This window comes from Haemorhous mexicanus, chromosome 35 (assembly GCF_027477595.1).
Source record: "Haemorhous mexicanus isolate bHaeMex1 chromosome 35, bHaeMex1.pri, whole genome shotgun sequence".
NCBI lineage: Eukaryota > Metazoa > Chordata > Aves > Passeriformes > Fringillidae > Haemorhous > Haemorhous mexicanus.
The window spans coordinates 995,347-1,016,978 of NC_082375.1; the positions used below are offsets into that span (position 1 = coordinate 995,347).

The 21,632-nt window shown below is 59.2% G+C and overlaps 4 protein-coding genes across 5 annotated transcripts; 2 read left to right on the plus strand and 2 right to left on the minus strand.

The window, feature by feature from the left end:
• Positions 1 to 266: 266 nt before the first annotated feature.
• Positions 267 to 4,326, minus strand: DNAJC4 (DnaJ heat shock protein family (Hsp40) member C4). The gene is made up of 8 exons (XM_059872316.1): positions 4,300 to 4,326; positions 3,617 to 3,666; positions 2,981 to 3,074; positions 2,055 to 2,166; positions 1,472 to 1,676; positions 701 to 781; positions 416 to 470; positions 267 to 281 (listed from the first exon to the last, which is right to left on the minus strand). The coding sequence occupies exons 1-8, from the start codon at positions 4,324 to 4,326 to the stop codon at positions 267 to 269; spliced, it is 639 nt and encodes a 212-aa protein (XP_059728299.1).
• Positions 4,327 to 4,371: 45 nt separating this feature from the next.
• FKBP2 (FKBP prolyl isomerase 2) lies at positions 4,372 to 9,460 on the plus strand. Of its 2 annotated transcripts, none has more exons than XM_059872365.1 (6): positions 4,372 to 4,467; positions 5,475 to 5,621; positions 6,984 to 7,096; positions 7,480 to 7,527; positions 8,382 to 8,417; positions 9,238 to 9,460. In XM_059872365.1, the coding sequence occupies exons 1-6, from the start codon at positions 4,456 to 4,458 to the stop codon at positions 9,452 to 9,454; spliced, it is 573 nt and encodes a 190-aa protein (XP_059728348.1). In that variant the 5' UTR covers positions 4,372 to 4,455; the 3' UTR covers positions 9,455 to 9,460. The 2 variants fall into 2 exon arrangements, with proteins under 2 accessions (XP_059728348.1, XP_059728349.1); XM_059872366.1 differs by having other exon boundaries at positions 7,480 to 7,517; positions 8,373 to 8,417; positions 9,238 to 9,319.
• Positions 9,461 to 9,509: 49 nt separating this feature from the next.
• Positions 9,510 to 13,267, minus strand: PPP1R14B (protein phosphatase 1 regulatory inhibitor subunit 14B). Its single transcript, XM_059872368.1, has 4 exons — positions 12,972 to 13,267; positions 12,001 to 12,083; positions 10,799 to 10,831; positions 9,510 to 9,833 (listed from the first exon to the last, which is right to left on the minus strand). The coding sequence occupies exons 1-4, from the start codon at positions 13,231 to 13,233 to the stop codon at positions 9,765 to 9,767; spliced, it is 447 nt and encodes a 148-aa protein (XP_059728351.1). The 5' UTR covers positions 13,234 to 13,267; the 3' UTR covers positions 9,510 to 9,764.
• On the plus strand, positions 13,232 to 20,785 carry PLCB3 (phospholipase C beta 3). Its single transcript, XM_059872317.1, has 9 exons — positions 13,232 to 13,341; positions 13,394 to 13,751; positions 14,501 to 14,578; positions 16,351 to 16,421; positions 17,198 to 17,337; positions 18,046 to 18,127; positions 19,275 to 19,328; positions 19,472 to 19,547; positions 20,653 to 20,785. Exons 1-9 carry the CDS (start codon positions 13,232 to 13,234, stop codon positions 20,755 to 20,757), a joined length of 1,074 nt encoding a protein of 357 aa, XP_059728300.1. The 3' UTR covers positions 20,758 to 20,785.
• The last annotated feature ends 847 nt before the right edge of the window (positions 20,786 to 21,632 follow it).

Sequence of the window (21,632 nt, forward strand, 5' to 3'; positions counted from 1 at the left end):
GAGGGAGCCAATAGGAGGGCGAAGGGGGTGTGGCCGAAAAGGGGACGGGAAAGATCATGATAAGGAAGAGGCGTGGCAACGAAAAGGGCGCGAAAAACTCCTGCCGGGATGGAGGCGTGGCCTGAGGGCGTAGTGGGCGGGGCTTGAGACGAACAGGGGAATCCCCGCCCCTTCCCCACCGGGGGATTCCCCCTAGGGGAACCCCCCGCCCTTCCCCCACCGTGAGGATTCCTTTGGGGTATTCCCGCCCCTCCCCCACCCCAGCCTCACCTGGGGGCTCCCTGGGGAGCGCAGAGGGGGAGGGGCAGCGGGGGGAGGGGCAGGAGGTGGGGGGGGAGGGGTCCGAGGGCAGGAGAGGGGGGGCGGCTCAGGGCCCCTCCCCTCCCCCCTCACCGCCCCCTCCCCCTCCCCCCGCCCGGCCCCTTCCCCGCTCCCGCAGCCGCTTCAGGAGCTCCTCGCGCGACCCCGCCCTGCGAGCCAGAGGTCAAAGGTCACGGGGGGGGGGGGGGGGGCGAAGAGACACACTTCCCCCCCTCGACCCCTCCTCACCCCTCCCCCGGGACCCCTAAAATGTCCCCAAACCCCCCGAGTTCCCGAAGGACCCCTCAGGCCCCCCCCATAAATCCCCTTTAACCCCCCCGGGACCCCCCCGGTGCCCCCCGGGACCCTCCCAGCCCCCCCGGTGCCCCCCGGTGCCCACCGGCTCCGGGCTCTCTCATAGGCCGCGCGCAGCTCCCGGTCCTGCTGGTCCAGGAAGGCGGTGTGAGCCCCGGCCACGTACCTGGGGGGGCCAAAACACACCCCAAAATCTGGGGAGATTCATCCCAAAATCCACCCCAAAATCTGGAGGGATTCACCCCAAAACACACCCCAAAATCTGGGGGGATTCACCCCAAAATCCACCCCAAAATCTGGGGGGATTCACCCCAAAACACACCCCCAAATCTGGGGGGATTCACCCCAAAATCTGGGGGGATTCACCCCAAAACGCACCCCAAAATCTGGGGGGATTCACCCCAAAATCTGGGGGGATTCACCCCAACCCCCCACCCCAAATCTGGGGAAACACCGCTAATCCCAGCCCCATGTTTGGAGCCCCCATCCCTGTGTTGGAGCCCCCAGCCCTGTTTTTGAGGCCCCCAGCCCCATTTTTGGAGCCCCCAGCCCCGTGTCAGAGCCCCCAGCCCCGTTTTTGAGGCCCCCAGCCCCATTTTCGGAGCCCCAGCCGTGTGTCAGAGCCCCCAGCCCCGTTTTTGAGGCCCCCAGCCCCATTTTCGGAGCCCCCATCCCCGTGTCGGAGCCCCCAGCCCCATGTTTGGAGCCCCCAGCCCCATGTCTGGAGCCTCCATCCCCGTGTCGGAGCCCCCAGCCCCGTTTTTGAGGCCCCCAGCCCCATTTTCGGAGCCCCCAGCCCCATTTTCGGAGCCCCCAGCCCCGTGTCAGAGCCCCCAGCCCCGTTCCGGGGTCCCACCTGTAGGCCAGCCCGTGGGCCAGCCCCCCCAGGGCCATCAGCAGCAGGAGCAGCCCCAGGAGGCGCCGGTGGGGGGCCCGGGGGGCGGCGCAGGGGGGTCGGAACTGCTCCCAGTACCGCCGGTTCTCCTCCCGGTGCCGCCGGTTCTCCTCCCGCTGCCGCCACTCCTGCTCCCACCTGGGACCGGCGGGGGGACGGGGCACGGCTGGGACCCCCACGGACCCCCCAGGGAACCCCCCAAAACCCTCAGGGACACCCAGGACCCCCCTGGTCCCCCAGGAACCCCCCCCAAACCTTCCCAGTCCCTATGGGACCCCTCAGGAACCCCCCCAGAAGAACCCCCTGAGACCCCCAAAACCACCCCAGGACCCCCCCAGTCCCCATGGGACCCCCCCACCCCCCACAGAACCCCTCCCAACCCCCCCAAGAGCCCCCACGATCCTCAGGGACCCCCACACCAAAACCCTCAGGGACCCTCGAGACCGCCCCAAATCCCCCCAAGGACCCCCCCGGCCCCATCCCCGTTACCTGGGAGGGGTCCCGGGCCGGGGGGGGGTCCCGGGGCGCGGGGGGGTCCCGGGGCTGTCCCGGGGGGGGTCCCGGTCCCGGGGGGCGCTCAGGGCCGCGTAGGCCTCGGCCAGGCGCAGGAAGCGGCCATGGCGGGAGGGGTCCGAGGGGTCCCCGTCGGGGTGAACCTGGGGGGGGACACGGGCAGGGAGGGGGCCCCAAAACCGGGACAACCCCCCGGACAGCTGGGGACACCCCCTGGAAAATTTGGGGTGTGAGGAGGGGGAAAAATGGGGTGGGGAGGGGTCCCCAAGATATGGGACACCCCCCCGGCACACTTGGTAGGGTCCGAGTGGGTCCCGTGAGGGGATGGGGGGTGACAGTGACCACGGGGGGGTGACAGTGACCACAGCGGGGGTCCCCAAAATCAGGACACCTCCCTGGACACCTGGGAACACCCTTGGAAAATCTGGGGTCCGAGGAGGGGAAAAATGGGGTGGGAAGGGGTCCCCCAAAATAGGGGACACCCCCCGGGCACACTTGGTAGGGTCCGAGTGGGTCCCGTGAGGGGACGGGGGGTGACAGTGACCACGGAGGGGTCCCCAAAACACGGGACCCCCTCCGGGACACCTTGGGGACACTCCCGGACACCTGTGGACACCCCCAGGAAAATCTGGGGTGCGAGGGGGGATGGAAAAATGGGGTGGGGAGGGGTCCCCAAGATACGGGACGCCCCCCCGGGACACTTGGTAGGGTCCGAGGGGGTGCCCAGTGCTCCCAGTTCGTCCCAGTTTGTCCCAGTTTGTCCCAGTTCGTCCCAGTCCCTCCCAGTTCCCTCCCAGGGCCAGGTTAGTTCCCAACCCCCCTGTTTTGTCCCCAAAATCACCGTTTTTCACCCCAAAACCGCCGGGTTTCCCTCTCCCAGTCCCTCCCAGTTTCCTCAATCCCATCCCAGTCCCTCCCAGTCCGTCCCAGTTTGCCCAGTTCCCCAGTCCCCGGTACCTCCTTGCAGCGGGCCAGGAAGGCGGTGCGGATCTCCCTGGGGGAGGCCCCGGGACGGACCCCGAGCACGGCGTGGGGGTCGGGGGGGCCCGGCCTGCGCAGGTGGGGCGGTGTGGGGCGGTGTGGGGCGGTTTGGGGCGGTGTGGGGCAGTTTGTGGGGATTTTAGAGCATTTGGGGGACATTTGGGGCAGTTTGGGGGCAGTTTTTGGAGTTCCCAGGTTAATTTTTGGGGGATTTTGGGGATGTCCTTGGATATTTTGGGGGATTTGGGGCCAGTTTGTGGCATTTTTTTGATAGTTTGGGCAGTTTAGGGTGGTTTTGGGACGGTTTGGGGCAGTTTTGGGGATTTTGGGGCAGTTTTGGGGATTTTGGGACGTTTTGGGGCAGTTTTGGGACGGTTTGGGGCAGTTTTGGGGTTTTGGGACGTTTTGGGGCAGTTTCGGGAACACTTTTTGGGGGTCCCAGCTGAATTTTGGTATTTTTCGGGGCATTTTCTTGATATTTTGGGGACTTTTGGGGCAATTTGGGGGATTTGGGGGCATTAGGGGCAGTGTTTTGATATTTTGGGGCAGTTTGGGGCAATAGGGGCGGTTTTTTGATATTTTGGGGCAGTTTTGGGACATTTTGGGTCTCACCTGGTGCTGAGGCCCCTCCAGCGAGGGGGGAGGGGCACGGCCCAGGGCCCCTGCAATTAACGCCTTCAATTAGCGACTAATGAACCACTAATGAACCACTAATGAACCACTAATTCATTCTGACACCCGACAGTTCGTGGTTGTGGGAGTGACCGGCGTTAATTGCCGCTAATCAGGACATTAATTACTTTAAATCAGCAATTCTCACCCATTTAGTTCTTAATTATCGCTAATTACGGCGTTAATTGAGTTATTCAGGCTATTAATTACTCCTAATAGTTATTAATAAAGCCATTAATTCATATTAAATAAGCATCGAATTATCGGTGATTAATTACCAACAAACCACCAGTTAATTAATGCTAATTAGCTCATAATGACTGCTATTTAGGCCCTTAATTACTTCTAACTGTAAATTAGCAAAATATTGACAACTGATTCAACGCCGATTGATGTCCAGCAGCCGCGGCCCCATCGCGCCCCGCTAATTAACACTAATTACTCCCTAAGGCCGCTAATTCCCCCAGCACTGATTAACGCCAATTAACGCCGTCCCGGGCCCCGCAGCCAACCAGCGGCCGCGCCGGGGGCTCCCCATGCAAATGAGACGCTGCTGAGGGGGAGGGGAGCGCTAATTAGCGGTGATTAGGGGGTTAATTAAGCCCCCGGGGCCCGGGCGTTACCATGGCAACCGCGCGCCGCGCCGCCATCGCCGCCGCTTCCGCTTCCGGGGCGGAAGCACGTGACCAACGGGAGCCAACAGCGCTGCAGGAAACAGCGCCTCACGTGACCGGAAACGGAGGCGCGGCGGCGGTCACGTGATCCCGACGAGAACCGCGATGGCGGCGGAGGTGCGGGGGGGGGGGGAGGGGCGGATTTGGGGGGTCCCGGGCCCGGATTTGGGGGTGGGGGGAGCTCGGGAGGGGCTGGGGGGGTTGGGAGGGGTCCCTGGGGGGTTGCGGAAAGCCCAGGAGGGCGGGGGGGGGACGCTTGGGGGGCCCGGGGCCGTTCGGGGGGCGCTGAGGCCGTGCGGGGGTGGGGGATGGGCGGGGCCCCGGTCTTCAGGGGGTCCCGGGGGGCGGGGGCGGCGCGCGGGGCCGGTTTGGTGGCCCGTGACGTCATCGCCGGCGCGTCAGCGACGTCACCAGCGCGCCCGCTGACAGCGCCCCCCAGCGGCCGCGGCTGGCGGTGCCGGGGGACAAAAAATGGCAAAAAATGAGAAAAAATGGAAATAAATGACAGTAAATGACATTAAATGGCACAAAATGACAACAAATGCCATTAAATGGCAACAGGGGACAGTAGGGGACAATAGGGGACAATAAATGACGATAAATGACAATAAATGTCGGTGACACTCAGGGACACTCGGGGTGATGTTACGGTGCCATTGAGGTGTCAATAAATGACATTAATGACAATTAATGATAATTAATGCCGTTATTTGTCGGTGGCTGCTGCTGGCGCTGGCGCTGTCAGTGACTCTCAGGGTGATGTTAGGGTGCCATTGAGGTGTCAATAAGTGCCAATTAACGCCAATTAACGCCATTAATGCCATTAATGCCGTTCTTTGCAGTGGCTGCTGCTGGCGCTGGCGCTGTCAGTGACACTCAGGGACACTGAGGGACACTCAGGGTGCTGTTAGGGTGCCATTGAGGTGTCAATAAGTGCCAATTAACTCCAATTAACGCCAATTAACGCCATTAATGCCGTTCCTCGCAGTGGCTGCTGCTGGCGCTGGCGCTGTCAGTGACACTCAGGGACACTGAGGGACACTCAGGGTGATGTTAGGGTGCCATTAAGGTGCCAATAAGTGCCAATTAACGCCAATTAACGCCATTAATGCCGTTCCCCGCAGTGGCTGCTGCTGGCGCTGGCGCTGGCGCTGCCCCCCGAGCGCCCCCTGGCGGCCGAGCCCCGCAAGGTGCAGATCGGGGTGCGGCGGCGCCCGGAGCGCTGCGGGGAGAGATCGAGACGGGGGGACGTGCTGACCCTGCACTACACGGTATGGACTGGCTAAACTGGGGGAACTGGGGGAACTGGGACACCCTGGGACACCCTGGGACAGACTGGGACAGACTGGGACAGACTGGGACAGACTGGGACACACTGGGAGCGCTGCGGGGAGAGATCGAGACGGGGGGGACGTGCTGACCCTGCACTACACGGTATGGACTGGGTAAACTGGGGGAACTGGGGGAACTGGGACACCCTGGGACACACTGGGATCAACTGGGACACACTGGGACACACTGGGACACACTGGGACAGACTGGGACACACTGGGACAGACTGGGATAAACTGGGACAGACTGGGACAGATTGGGACACCCTGGGACACACTGGGACACACTGGGACAGACTGGGACAGACTGGGACAGACTGGGACACACTGGGACAGACTGGGACACACTGGGACAGACTGGGATACACTGGGACAGACTGGGATAGACTGGGACACACTGGGAGCGCTGCGGGGAGAGATCGAGACGGGGGGACGTGCTGACCCTGCACTACACGGTATGGACTGGGTAAACTGGGACAGACTGGGGGAACTGGGACACCCTGGGACAGACTGGGATCAACTGGGACAGACTGGGATAAACTGGGACAGACTGGGACAGACTGGGACAGACTGGGACACACTGGGACACACTGGGACACACTGGGACACACTGGGACACACTGGGACAGACTGGGACAGACTGGGACACCCTGGGACAGACTGGGACACACTGGGATAAACTGGGACAGACTGGGACACCCTGGGACAGACTGGGACAGACTGGGACACACTGGGATAGACTGGGACAGACTGGGAGCGCTGCGGGGAGAGATCGAGACGGGGAGCTGTGCTGACCCTGCACTACACGGGACTGGGAGGGACTGGGAGGGACTGGGAGGGACTGGGGGCACACACTGGTCCGTACTGGTCCATACTGGTCCGTACTGGTCCGTACCGGTCCGTACTGGTCCGTACCGGTCCGTACCGGTCCGTACTGGTCCGTACCGGTCCGTACTGGTCCGTACCGGTCCGTACCGGTCCGTACTGGTCCGTACTGGTCCGTACTGGTCCATACTGGTCCGTACCGGTCCGTACCGGTCCGTACCGGTCCGTACCGGTCCGTACCGGTCTGTACCGGTCCGTACCGGTCCGTACCGGTCCGTACCGGTCCGTACCGGTCCGTACCGGTCCGTACCGGTCCGTACCGGTCCGTACCGGTCCGTACTGGTCCGTACTGGTCTGTACCAGTCTGTACTGGTCCGTACCGGTCCGTACCGGTCCTTACCGGTCCGTACTGGTCTGTACCGGTCCGTACCGGTCCGTACTGGTCCGTACTGGTCCATACCGGTCCGTACTGGGCAGGGCACGCTGGAGGACGGGACCCCCTTCGACAGCAGCCTGAGCCGGGAGCAGCCGTTCGTGTTCTCGCTGGGCACGGGGCAGGTCATCAAGGGCTGGGACCAGGGGCTGCTGGGGTGAGTGACCCCGAGTGACCCCTGACCCCTGAGTGACCCTGAGTGACCCCTGAGTGACCCCTGAGTGACCCTGAGTGACCCCTGACCCCTGCCCCCAAGTGACCCCTGACCAGCCCTGACCCCTGACCTGGGAGCGCTGGGGGTCACTGGGACCCTCAGAAATGGGGGAGGGGGAAATTCCCGGACTTTGGGGGGAATTCCGGGGGTTTTGGGGGGAATTCCAGGGGTTTTGGGGCTCTGGGTTTTGGGGGAATTCCGGGGGTTTTGGGGCTCTGGGGTTTGAGGGGAATTCCGGGGGTTTTGGGGCTCTGGGTTTTGGGGGGAATTCTGGGGGTTTTGGGGGGAATTCCGGGGTTTTGGCCCCCCTGACCCCCCTCCCCCAGGATGTGCGAGGGCGAGAAGAGGAAGCTGGTGATCCCCCCCGGAGCTGGGTGAGAGCCCGAGACCGAAAACGGGGGGAAAAACCCCAAAACTGGGAAAAACCAAACATGGGGAAAAAAACCCCAAAATTGGGAAAAACCCCAAAACTGGGAAAAACCAAAAATGGGGAAAAAAACCCCAAAATTGGGAAAAACCAAACATGGGGAAAAAAAACCAAACATGGGGAAAAACCAAACATGGGGAAAAAAACCTCAAAAATTGGGGGAAAAAACCCCCAAATTGGGAAAAACCAAACATGGGAAAAAAAAAACCCCAAAATTGGGGGAAAAAAACCCCCAAATTGGGAAAAACCAAACATGGGGAAAAAAACCCAAACTGGGAAAAACCAAACATGGGGAAAAAAACCCCAAAATTGGGAAAAACCAAAAATGGGGAAAGAACCAAAAAACCCCAAAATTGGAAAAAAACCCCAAAATTGGGAAAAACCAAAAATGGGGAAAAAAACCTCAAAATTGGGGGAAAAAACCCCCAAATTGGGAAAAACCAAAAATGGGGAAAACACCACAAAAATGGGGGGGAAAGCCCCAAAATTGGGGAAAAACCACAAAATTTGGGGGGCAATCCCAAAAATGGAGGGAAAAAAACCAAAATTTGGGGGGAAAATCTTAAAATTGGGGGGAAACCCCAAAATTTGGGGTGGACTTCCAAAAGCAGGGGGAGGGGAGACACTAAAATGGGGGGAGGGGGAAAATCCCAAAAATGGGGGGGGGGGGGATCCCAAAATTGGGGAAAAAATCCCAAAATTTGGGGGGGGGGATCCCAAAATTGGGGGGAAACCCCAAAAAGGGAGCCAAGATTGGGGTGGGGGAGGGGAGCCCCTGCTGACCCCGCCCCTCCCCCACAGGCTATGGGGACCGAGGGGCCCCCCCCAAAATCCCAGGTGAGCCCCCACCCCCCCCAGGGGGATTCTGGGGTGAAAGTCGGGGATTTTGGGGTTGGGGGATTTGGGGAGGGGCTTTGGGGGGAGTCTCTGGTGATTTCGGGGCGATTTTGGGGGAATTTGGGGGGAATTCTGGGGGGATTCTGGGGGGATTTTGGGGGTAATTTCGGGGTGAATTTGGGTGAATTTGGGGGGAATTTTGGGGGGATTTTGGGGTGATTTTGGGGTAAATTTAAGGGCAACTTTCCGGGTGATTTTGGGGTGATTTTGGGGGGATTTCGTGTTGATTTTGGGTTGATTTTTGGGCTGATTTTGGGGGTGGTTTTGGGATGATTTTGGGGGGATTTCAGGGTGATTTTTTTATGTGATTTGGGGGTGGTTTTGGGGTAAATTCTGGGGTGATTTTGGGGTGATTTCAGGGTGATTTTTGGATCAATTTAAGGGTAATTTTCCACGTGATTTTTGGGGCGATTTGGGGGTGATTTTTGGGGTGGTTTTGGGTTGATTTGGGGGTGATTTTGGGCTGATTTGGGGGTGATTTGGGGGTGATTTGGGGGTGATTTTTGGGGTGGTTTTGGGGGTGGTTTTGGGGTGGTTTCTGGGTGTTTTTGGGGTGATTTTGGGGTGATTTGGGCTGATTTTGGGCTGATTTTGGGGTGGTTTTGGGGTGGTTTTGGGGTGGTTTTGGGGGTGATTTTGGGGTGGTTTTGGGGTGGTTTTGGGGTGTTTTTGGGGTGATTTTGGGGTGATTTTGGGGTGGTTTTGGGGTGATTTGGGCTGATTTTGGGGTGGTTTCGGGGCGCTGACCCCCCGTTTCCAGGGGGGGCCGTGCTGATTTTCGAGGTGGAGCTGCTGAAGATCGAGCGGCGCCCGGAGCTGTAGGGGACCCAAAACCCCCAGAATTTCCCCCAGATTTCCCCCAAACCCTTCCAGGCCCCCCCTTCCCCCCACACCCGGGATTTTGGGGTCCCCCCCGGTTTTTTTTTTGGGGACTTTTTGATGGAAATCCCCAAATTTTGGGGCCAATAAAGGGTTAAACCCGAGGTTTTTTGGGTGCAGGGTTTTTTTGGGGCGGGAAAGGACAAAAAAAAGGAAAATGTCAAAGCTGCTTTTATTAAACCCATATAAAAACAACCCCAACCCCCCGAATTTAAAAAAAAACTAAAAAAAAAAACCCCAAAACCCCCAAATTCCCCCCAAAATCCCTCCCAGGACCCCCCAGAACCAGTGGGGGAGGGGGGGTGATTATCGCTGCAGGGGGGGCCAGGAAGGGAGGAGCCCCCCAAATTGGGGTGGGGGCGGGGCCGGGGGTCCCCGGGGTTTGGGGGGGATTCCCCCGGGTTTGGGTCATTTCTTCTGGGGGGTGTTGAGTTTCTGCATCCCCCGGATCTTCTCCAGGAGATCCCCCACAAACGCCTGGGGGGGAGGGGAGAGGGGGTCAGGGGGACCCCGAGACCCCCAGGGGGACCCCGAGATCCCCCCCCCCAAAATCCCTTGGCAAAAATCCCCCAAATTCCTCCCAAAAAAACCCCGGGGATCCCTCCCAGAAATCCCCCAAATCCTCCAAAATCCCCCCACTCACAATTGCCCCAAAATTCCCCCAAATCGGGACCCCCCCCACCCAAAAAAGGAACCCAGAATTCCCCAAAATGCCCAAAATCCCCCAAAATACCCAAATTCCCCCAAATTGGGACCCCCCCCACCCGAAAAAGGAACCCAGAATTCCCCAAAATGCCCAAAATCCCCCAAAATGCCCAAAATCCCCCAAAATGCCCCAATTGTCCCCCAAATCCCCCAAATCGCTCCAATTCTCCCCCAAATTGCCCAAAATCCCCCCAAATCTGCCCCAAATTGCTCAAAATCCCCCCAAATCTGACCCAAATCCCCCCAGATGCCCCAAATCCCCCAAATTGCCCCAAATCCCCCCAGATTTGCCCCAGATCCCCCCGGATTTGCCCCAGATCCTCCAGATTTGCCCCAATTCTCCCCAAATCTGCCCCAAATCCCCCAGATTTGCCCCAGATCCCCCAGATTTGCCCCAAATCCCCCCAGATTTGCCCCAGATCCCCCAGATTTGCCCCAGATCCCCCAGATTGCCCAAAACCGCCCGGATTTGCCCCAAATCCCCCAGATCCCCCCAAATTGCCCCAAATCCCCCAGATTGCCCAAAACCCCCCAGATTTGCCCCAAATCCCCCAGATTTGCCCCAGATCCCCCAGATTTGCCCCAAATCCCCCAGATTTGCCCCAAATCCCCCAAATTGCCCCAAATCCCCCAGATTTGCCCCAAATCCCCCAGATTTGCCCCAGATCCCCCCAGATTTGCCCCAGATCCCCCAGATTGCCCAAAACCGCCCGGATTTGCCCCAAAGCCGCGCTCACCTCGGTGGGTTTGTAGCAATCCACCAGGATCTCCTGGGGGAGGGGAGAGGGGTCAGGGTTTGGGGTCCCCCCAAAATCCGGGGGGGGGGGGGGTCCCCTCACCCCTCCCCCACCCCCGGCCCTTCCCCCACAGCCACGCCCGGATTTGGGGGGATTTGGGGCATTTTGGGGGGAATTTGGGGCATTTTGGGGTAATTATGGGGAGGATTTTGGGGGGTTTGGGGCATTTTGGGGGGTTTGGGGATTTTTGGGGGGAATTTGGGGATTTTGGGGTAATTATGGGGGGGATTTTGGGGGTTGTTCCCGGGAGGGACCCCAAGGGATTTTGGGGTGACTTCTGGGTGATTTTGGGCTGGATTTTGCAGTGGATTTGTGCCGATTTTTGGGCTGATTTTAGGGATATTTGGGGTGGTTTTAGGGTGGTATTTGGGATGATTTTTGGGGTGGTTTTGGGATAGTTTCTGAGGTTTTTGGGTGGTTTCCGGTGGTATTTGGGTTATTTCAGGCGATTTCGGGTGGTTTTGGGGTGGTTTGGGTGGCTCTGGGTGGTTTCAGATGGTTTCCAGCGATTTTGGGGTTATTCTGGCCGATTTTCGGGTTATTCTGGCCGATTTTGGGGTTATTTTGGGGTGGTTTTGGGGTGACTTTGGGTTGTTTTGGCTGTGTTTGGCTGGTTTGGGTGGTTTCAGGGCTATTCAGGGTGATTTTGGGGTGATTTTGGGGTGATTTTGGGGTTATTTAGGGTGATTGGGGGTTCTTTTGGCTGGTTTCGGGATGATTTTGGGGTGGTTTGGGTGGTTTTGGGGTGATTTTGGGTGATTTTGGGTGATTTTGCCTTTTTTTGCCCATTTTTCGCTGTTTCTGTCTGTTGTGGCTGTGTTTGCCTGGTTTCAGGGTGGTTTTGGGGTTATTTAGGGTGATTTTGGGTTCTTTGGGCCGTTTTTGGCAGTTTCAGGGTGGTTTTGGGATGATTTGGGCCATTTTTCTCTGGTTTTGGCCATTTTTGGCAGTTTCAGGGTGGTTTTTTTGGCCGGTTTTGGCCATGTCAGGGTGGGGTTTTGGCCGTTTTTCTCTGTTTTTTTGCAGTTTTTTGCCGTTTTTGCCGTTTTTTGCCAGTTTTTTGCCCGTTTTTTGCTGTTTTTTTGCCCGTTTTTGCCCGTTTTTGCCAGTTTTTTGCCAGTTTTTTGCTGTTTTTTGCCCACCTGCACGCGGGCGCTGCGGGCGCCGTCGCTCTCCATGTCCAGCAGCTCGTCCACGTCGATCTCCAGCTCCGGGATCTCCTCCTCTGGGGAACCCAAAATTGGGGAACCCAAAATTGGGGAACCCAAAAAAACCCAAATTGGGGAACCCAAAATTGGGGAACCCAAAATTGGGGAACCCAAAAAAACCCAAATTGGGGCAGGGGAACCCAAAATAAACAATCGGGGGGGGGGAAACCCAAAGAACCCCAAATCGGGGGACCCCAAAAGGACCCCCCAGACAGGGGTGGGGGTCCCTGGCCAGGGGATTTGGGGAAGATTTTGGGACTGATTTTGGGTGAATTTGAGGTGATTTTGGGGCTGGTTTTTGAGATGGTTTTGGGGCGATTTTGGGGTGATTTTTGGGGTGATTTGGGGTGATTTCGGGGATGGTTTTGAGGTGATTTTGGGGCGATTTCGGGGATGGTTTTGAGGTGATTTGGGGTGATTTTTGGGGTGATTTTGGGGTGATTTTGGGGATGGTTTTGAGGTGATTTTGGGGTGATTTTGGGGCGATTCTTGGCGCGGGTTTGGGATGAGTTTCGGGTCCCGGAGCCGGGTCGCGGCTGGGCTCTCAGCCCCTGTCCCCGCCTGTCCCCGGGCCCGGTGCCACCCGGGCTGTCCCCCTGTCCCGGTTCCGGTACCGAACCCTCCCGTCTCCCCGCCGTGCCCCGGTTCCCGGTTCCGGTCCCGTTCCCGTTCCCGGTCCCACCCCCGCCATTGTCCCGTTCCCGTTCCCGTTCCCGTTCCCGGTCCCACCCCCGCCATGTCCCGGTTCCCGTTCCCGTTCCCGGTGCCACCCCCGCCATGTCCCGGTCCCGGTGCCGTTCCCGGTGCCACCCCCGCCATGTCCCCGGTCCCATTCCCGTTCCCGTTCCCGGTGCCACCCCCGCCATGTCCCGGTTCTCGGTCCCGCTCCCGTTCCGTTCCCGGTACCGGGCAGTCGTAGAGCGCCGTCAGCTGCCCCAGGATCCACTCCTCCAGGTGGAGGCGCTTGCGGAGCTCGCGGCGGTCGTAGCGCACCGTGACCTTCCCGCGGCCCCGCCCCGGGCCCTCCTCCGGTGCCGCCGCCGCCGCCGCCGCCGCGGGCGCGAAGCAGACGCGGGGCCCGCCCTGCCCGGGGGCGGCTCCGCCCGGCACCGCCACCGCCACCGGCACCGGCACCGGGGGGCCCGGGCCGCCGCGCGGCTCCGCCATGCCGGGGACCACCGACCGGAAGCGGCCACGCCCCCGCCGGGGCCACGCCCAGCGCGGCCACGCCCACCCCGCGCGCGCCGCCGCCGCGGGGGGCTCCTTTGTGTCCCGGTCACGCCCACCGAGACCACGCCCGTATTTAGCCACGCCCATTCAAACACAGCAGCGCCCCCCGCGTGGTGGCCACGCCCACTTACCGCCCATCGCGGGACACACCCAGTTTAGACCACGCCCCCGTTCCGGTTCCACCCCCCCCGTTGCGGCCACGCCCCTCGGACACACCTGGACCACGCCCCTCCTGGGCCCCGCCCCCGTCCCGTCCAGCAGATGGCGGCGCCGCTCCCGGAGCCGGGTCCGGTCCCGGTCCCGGGTTCTGCCCCCGGTTCTGCCCCCGGTTCTGCCCCCGGTTCTGCCCCGGGCCCGGGGCCGGTGCGGGTCCGGTCCCGTCCGCGCTCCCGCTGGAGCCGCCGCGCGTGCCCGAGCTGCTCGTGCGGGGCAGCAAATTCATCCGCTGGGAGGAGGTGAGAGCCCCGGAACCGCCCGGGCCACCCCAAAACCGCCCCGAAATTACCCCGAAATAATCCCGAATTACCCCCAAAATTGTCCCCAAAATTTGCCCCGAAATCACCCCAGAATTATCCCCGAAATCACCCCAAAAATCACCCCAAAATCACCCCCAAAATTACCCCGGAACCACCCTAAAAATTACCCCGAATTGTCCCCAAAATTACCCGAAATCACCCCAAAATCACCCCGAATTCACCCCGGAACCATCCCAACAGTTACCCCCAGAATTGTCCCCAAAATCCTCCCGGGCCCCCCAAAACTGTCCCCAAACCCCCCCGGGATCTCCCAACCCCCCCAAGCCCACCTGGGACCCCCCCAAAATCCCCCCAGCCCCCCCCGTGACCCCAATTCCCGACCTGACCCCGATTCTGGGGCCAAAAACCGGGAAATTGGGTCCTGCCCCCCCCCGATCCCCCGGGACCCCAAAATCTCCCAATTTCACCCCAAAATCTCCCCCGGGGGGGGCTCCCCCTTTCGGCCCCTCCCCCTCTCCCCCTCCCCCATTCCGGGACGTTATGGGGGGGCAAAGTCCGGGGGGGGAGGGGCGATTTTGGGTTTTTTTGGGGTTTTTTTGGGGGCTCAGGAGGGTTTGGGGTGTCGGGGGGGGTCGGGAGTTATTCTGGGTTTTTTGGGGGGGGTTTGGGGGGGTTTCTTGGGGGGTTTGGGGCGTTTTCGGGGGCTCAGGAGGGTTTGGGGTCCCCAGGAGCCCCCCAGCCACACCCCGGTGACGCTGAGGGTCGACCCCGACGGATTCTTCCTCTACTGGACGGGGCCCAGCGCGGTGAGACCCACAAGTGACCCCAAAATCCCCCAAAAGTCACCCAAAAGTGACCCCAAATCCCCCCAAAATGCACCCCAAAATCCCCCAAAAGTGACCCCAAAACCCCCCCTCAAAATCCCCCAAAAGTGACCCAAAAGTGACCCCAAATCCCCCCAAAAGTTACCCCAAAATCCCCCAAAAATGACCCAAAAGTGACCCAAAAGTGACCCCAAAATCCCCCCTAAATGCACCCCAAAATCCCCAAAAGTGACCCCAAATCCCCCCAGAAGTGACCCCAAAATCCCCCCAAAATGACCCAAAATCCCCCAAAATTGACCCAAAATCCCCCAAAAGTGACCCCAAATCCCCCCAGAAGTGACCCCAAAATCCCCCAAAAGTGACCCAAAATTGACCCCAGGATGCACCCCAAAATCCCCCAAAAGTGACCCCAAAATCCCCCCAAAAATGACCCAAAATCCACCCAAAATGCACCCCAAATCTCCCCAAAATCCCCCAAAAATCCCCCCAAAATTCCCCCCCAAATCCCCCCAAAGTGACCCCAAAACTGCCTCGAAACTGACCCCGAAGTGACCCCAAAGTGACCCCAAATTCTCCCCCAAATTCTCCCCCAAACTGCCCCGAACTGCCCCGAAGTTTCCCTGAGTGACCCCAAAAAGCCCCAAAAAGCCCCAAAAAGCCCCAAAAGCCCCAAAAAGCCCCAAATCCCCCCCAGCCCCTCCCCCCCCCTTATCAGCCCCCCCCCAGGCCGGAATTTGGGGGAATTTCGGGGGCCCCTCCCCCCCCCGCCGGATGCGGGGGTCCCCTGGGAGGGGGGAGGGGCGGGGGGGGAGGGGGGGCGGCTTTTCCCACGCCCCTCCCCCACCCTGCCCCCGGAAATGCCCCCCGCCCCTCCCCCACCCGGAAACGGCTCCTGCTTTGGGGTCCCGCCCCCATTTTGGGGGGTCCCGCCCCCATTTTGGGGGTCCCCGAGCCCGACCTGGAGCCCCCAGACCCATTTCGGGCGCCCCTCCCCCCATTTCTGCTGCCTCTCCCCCCCTTTTGGGGTCTCCCCCATTTTTCGGGGTCCCTGACCCGGTCTTGGGGGTCCCTGACCCGATTTTGGGGTCCCTGACCCATTTTGGAGTTTCTGACCCATTTTTGGGGGTCCTGATCAATTTTTGGGGGTCCCTGACCCATTTCTGGGGGTCTCTAACCCATTTTTGGGGTCCCTGACCCATTTTGGGGTTCCTGACCCATTTCTGGGGTCCCTGACCCATTTCTGGGGGGTCCCTGGCCCATTTCTGGGGGTCTCTGACCCATTTTTGGGGTCCCTAACCCATTTTTGGGGTCTCTGACCCAGTTTTGGGGTCCCTGACCCATTTTTGGGGGTCCCTGACCCATTTCTGGGGGTCTCTAACCCATTTCTGGGGGGTCCCTGACCCATTTCTGGGGTCCCTGGCCCATTTCTGGGGGTCCCTAACCCAGTTTTGGGGTCCCTGACCCATTTCTGGGGGTCTCTAACCCATTTCTGGGGGTCCCTAACCCATTTTGGGGGTCCCTGACCCATTTCTGGGGGTCTCTAACCCATTTCTGGGGGTCCCTAACCCATTTTTGGGGTCCCTGACCCATTTCTGGGGGTCCCTGACCCATTTCTGGGGGTCCCTAACCCATTTTGGGGTCCCTGACCCATTTTCTGGGGGTCTCTAACCCATTTTGTGGGGTCCCTGACCCATTTCTTGGGGGTCCCTGACCCATTTCTGGGGGTCCCCTGACCCATTTTGGGGGTCCCGCAGGAGGTGGAGCTCCTGGACCTCTGCAGTGTCCGGGACACCCGCAACCGGGCGCTTCGCCCCGCGCCCCCAAGGTGGGACCCCGACCCGGGGGGGGTTTTGGGGGGTTTGGGGTGGGGGCGCCAAGTCCGGGTTCCCAGGGGAGCTTTGGGCGCTTCTTGGGGTCCCTGGTGCCGTTTTTGGGGTTCCTGGTGCCATTTTTGGGGTTCCTGGTGCCGTTTTTGGGGTTCCTGCTCCATTTTTGGGGTTCCTCTCCGTTTTTGGGGTCCCTGGTGCCGTTTTTGGGGTCTGGAGCCGTGTCGGGGGCTCCCGGGAGCACTTCCAGTCCATTTTGGGCGGGTCTGGGTCAGTTTGGGGGGTTTCAGGGGTTTTGGGTTCATTTGGGGTTCCCCCCTCGGGACCCCCCCCAGAGGGGAGGGTCTGGGGCTCGGGGTGCCCGGGGGGGTCCCTGGGTGCATTTTGGGCCCATTTTGGGTGGGTTTGGGTCCATTTTGGGTGGGTTTGGGTCCATTTTGGGCCCATTTTGGGTGGGTTTGGGTCCATTTTGGGCCCGTTTTGGGTGGGTTTGGGACCATTTTGGGTGGGTTTGGGTCCATTTTGGGTCCATTTTGGGTGGGTTTGGGTCCATTTTGGGTCCATTTTGGGTGGGTTTGGGTCCATTTTGGCCCATTTTGGGTGGGTTTGGGGTCCCATTTTGGGTGGGTTTGGGTCCATTTTGGGTCCATTTTGGGTGGGTTTGGGCCCGTTTTGGGTGGGTTTGGGTCCATTTTGGGCCCATTTTGGGTGGGTTTGGGTCCATTTTGGGCCCGTTTTGGGTGGGTTTTGACCCATTTTGGGTTCCCCCCCCCAGGACCCCCGCACCAGGGACGCCCTGGGGTTGGGGTGCCCGGGGGTCCCCCTCCCCAGCACCTCCTGACCGTGGTGCACGGCCCCGACCTCGTCAGCCTCGGCTTCCTCACCCTGGTGGCCGTGCAGGACGGGGAGGCCAAGGTGGGCTGGGGGCGTTTGGGGGGCTTTGGGGGGGATTTGGGGGGATTTGGGACCTCTGGGGGGGATTTGGGGGGAATTTGGGGGGGATTTGGGGTGGCTGGGGGGGATTTGGGGGGGATTTTGGGGGGATTTGGGGGGAATTTGGGGGGTTTGGGACCTCTGGGGGGATTTTGGGGGGGATTTGGGGGGGTTTGGGGGGGATTTGGGGGGAATTTGGGGGGTTTGGGACCTCTGGGGGGATTTTGGGGGGGATTTGGGGTCTTGAAGGTGGTTTTGGGGAGATTTTAAAGAGAATTTTTGGGGTTTGGGACCTTTTGGGTGATTTTGGGGAGATTTTGGGGGGTTTGGAAGACCCCGGGTGGGGTTTGGGGTGGTTTGGGGGGTTCTGGGACCAATTTTGGGGGGTTTGGAGAGTTCTGGAGCTTTCGGGGGGCTCTGGGTGCCCAGTTTGGGGGAGCTGGGAGGGGTTGGGGCTCCGGGGGTCCCTTTTGGGGGGTTTGGGGCTTTTTGGGGTCCCAGAGTTCGCTTTGGGGTGGTCGGGGGTGGGTTTGGGGGGGTCCTGGGAGGTTTTGGGGAGATTTTGGGGGGATTTTGGGGGATTTGGGGGGATTTGGGGGGGGGGGTATTTTTGGGAAGGTTTTAGGGGATTTTCGGGGGGATTTTTGGGTGTTTTTGGGGGGTTCTGGAGCCGAAGTTGGGGCGTGGCAGGTGTGGGCAGAGGAAGCTGTTCCGGCTGGCCCACGAACATCCTGGCCCGGAACCCGTCCCGGAACACGCTGCTCCGGAAGGCGTGGGTACCCCAAACCCCCTGAAATCGCCCCAAAACCATCCCCAAAACCACCCCGGAATTACCCCAAAATCGCTCCCTGGAATTGCCCCAAAATCGGCCCAAAAATCCCCCCCCAAATCCCCCCCAAATCTCCTCTCGAAACCCTCCCCCAGGTGAGCCCCTAATCCTGCAAAAATCACCCCAAAAATCTCCTCAAAATCTGCTCAAAATCCTCCCCCAAATGAGCCCCCAAACCCTCTGGAACTGCCCCCCAAAATCCCCTCAAAATCCCGCCAGAAATGTCCCCGAAAATTGCCCCAAACCTCCTCAGAATCTGCACAAGAACCGCCCCGAAATCCCTCCCAAAATCCCCCGAAATCCCCTCAAAATCCTCCCCAAAAATCCCCGAAAATCACCCCAAAATCCTCCCCAAAAATCCCCCCAAAATTCCCCAAAAATTCCCGAAAATCACCCCAAAATCCTCCCCAAAAATCCCCGAAAATCACCCCAAAATCCTCCCCAAAATTCCCTAAAATCACCCCCGAATCTTCCCCAAAATCTCTTCCAAAATGCCCCAAATCCCCAAAACTCCCCAAATGACCCCAAATGTCCCCAATGTCCCCAATGTCCCCATGTCCCCAATTCCCCCCAATGTCCCAATGTCCCCCCAGTGTCCCCCAATGTCCCCACTGTCCCCAATGTCCCCACTGTCCCCCAATCCCCCCAATGTCCCCCAATGTCCCCAATCCCCCCCAATCCCCCCATGTCCCCACTGTCCCCATGTCCCCACTGTCCCCAATGTCCCCAATGTCCCCAATGTCCCCAAACTCCCCCCATGTCCCCACTGTCCCCCCCAATGTCCCCACTGTCCCCAATGTCCCCCACTGTCCCCCCAATGTCCCCACTGTCCCCAATGTCCCCAATGTCCCCAATGTCCCCCAAATGTCCCCCAGTGTCCCCAATGTCCCCAATGTCCCCAAACTCCCCCAGTGTCCCCACTGTCCCCACTGCCCCCAATGTCCCCCAATGTCCCCCACTGTCCCCCAATGTCCCCAAATGTCCCCCAATGTCCCCAATGTCCCCAATCCCCCCCAATGTCCCCACTGTCCCCAATGTCCCCCACTGTCCCCCCCACTGTCCCCAATGTCCCCATGTCCCCTCCCCCCAGGCACACCAAGCTGACGCTGCAGCTGAACCCGGACGGGCGGATCCCGGTCAAGAAGTGAGAGCACCCCGACATTTTTGTTGTTTTTTTGTTTTTTCCCCCCAAAACGAATCCCCCGAATCTTGGGGACCCCTCCCCGAGCCCGGGGGTCCCAGCCCGGAGTTTTGGGGCTGTTTTGGAGCTTTTGGGGTTTTTGGCAGCATCCTGAGGATGTTCTCGGCCGACAAGAAGCGGGCGGAGGCGGCGCTGGAGTCCTGCGGGCTGGGCTGCCACAGGGTGGGCACCCCCGGACGGGGGGCAGAGCGGGGGTCCCGAAATACGGGGGGGGGTCCCGAAATACGGGGGGTCCCAAAATACGGGGGGGGTCCCGAAATACGGGGGGGTCCCGAAATACGGGGGGGTCCCGAAATACGGGGGGGGTCCCGAAATACGGGGAATCCCAAAAAACGGGGAATTACAAAAAATGGGGGGTCCCAAAATACGGGGGGGGTCCCAAAAAACGGGGGGGGTCCCAAAAAACGGGGGATCCCAAAAAATAGGGGGTCCCAAAAAACGGGGGGGTCCCAAAAAACGGGGGTCCCAAAATATGGGGGATCCCAAAAAATTGGGGGTCCCAAAAAATGGGGGATCTTAAAACCTGGGGTCCCAAAAAACGGGGGATCCCAAAAAATGGGGGATCTCAAAAAATGGGGGGTCCCAAAAAATGGGGGATCCAAAAAAGGGAGGGTCCCAAAAAATTGAGGAGCCTAAAATCTGGGGTCCCAGGAAAACGGGGATCCCAAAAAATTGGGGATCCCAAAAAATTGGGGGATCCTAAAATCCGGGGTCCCAGGAAAATGGGGATCCCAGAAAATGGGGGATCCCAAAAAACGGGGGTCCCAAAATATGGGGGATCCCAAAAAATGGGGGATCCCAAAAAATTGGGGATCCCAAAAAATGGGGGATCCTAAAATCTGGGGTCCCAGAAAAACGGGGGTCCCAAAAAATTGGGGGTCCCAAAATTGGGGAGCCCAAAAATGGGGAACAAAAATGGGAGGGCCAAAATTTGGAGCAAAATTGGGGGGTCCAAAAATTTGGGAATCCCGAAAAAATGGGGGACCCTAAAATCTGGGCTCCCAGAAAATCGGGGGTCCCAAAAAATGGGGGTCCCGAAATCGGGGGTCCCCAAAATTCCTAAAAAATGGGGAATGCCCAAATTGGGGGTCCCAAAAATCGGGGTCCTGAAATGGGGGATCCTGAAAAATGGGGAATCCCAAAAAATTGTGGGGTTTGGGGCGGTTTTTGAGGTGGGATTTGGGGTGGTTTGGGGGGTGATTGTTTGGGGGGTTTTGGGGGTTTTGGGTGGGTTTTGGGGTGAATTCCGGGGATTTTGGGCCGGCAGGGCGCCGCCATCCCCCCGGAGCTGTTCCCCTTCGAGACCTTCTGGAGGTTTCTGAGCAAACTCTGCCTGAGGCCGGAGCTGGACAAGATCCTGCTGGAGATGTGAGAGCCCGAGAGCCCAAAACGCCCAGAAAACACCCCAAAAATACCCCCAAACACCCCAAAAACACCCAAAACACCCCAAAACACCCCAAAACACCCCAAAACCACCCCAAAAACCCCCCAAAACACCCCAGAAACTCCAAACACCCCAGAAAACCCAAACACCCCCCAGAAACACCCCAAAAACACCCCAAAACACCCCAAAACAACCCAAATACCCAAAACACCCCAAAACACCCCAAAACACCCCAAAACCACCCTAAACACCCCAAAACACCCCAAAACACCCAAAAACCACCCCAAAAACCACAAAACACCCCAAAAACACCCCAAAACCACCCTAAACACCCCAAAAACCCCCAAAACACCCCAAAACACCCCAAACACCCCCAAAACACCCCAAAACCACAAAACACCCCAAAACCACCCTAAACACCCCCAAAAACACCCCAAAACCCCAAAACACCCCAAACACCCCAGAAACACCCCCAAAACACCCCCAAACCACCCTAAACACCCCAAAAACACCCCAGAAACCCCAAAACACCCCAGAAAAACCCCCTAAAAACCCCCAAGACACCCCAAAAACCACAAATACCCCAAAACACCCCAAAAACTCCCCAAATACCCCCAAAAACCCAAAACCACCCCAAACCACCCCCAAAACACCCCAAATACCCCAAAACACCCCAGAAACCTCAAATCCCCCAAAAAAACCCCCAAACTCTGAAATCCCAGGATTTGGTTTGGGATTTGTTTTGGTTTTGGGGCCGTTCCCGTGCTGATTTTTGGGGTGGTTTTGGTGTTTTTGGGTTTTTTTGGGGTGCTTTTTTTATTTTTGGGGTTTTTTTGGGTATTTTGGGGTATTTTGGATTTTTT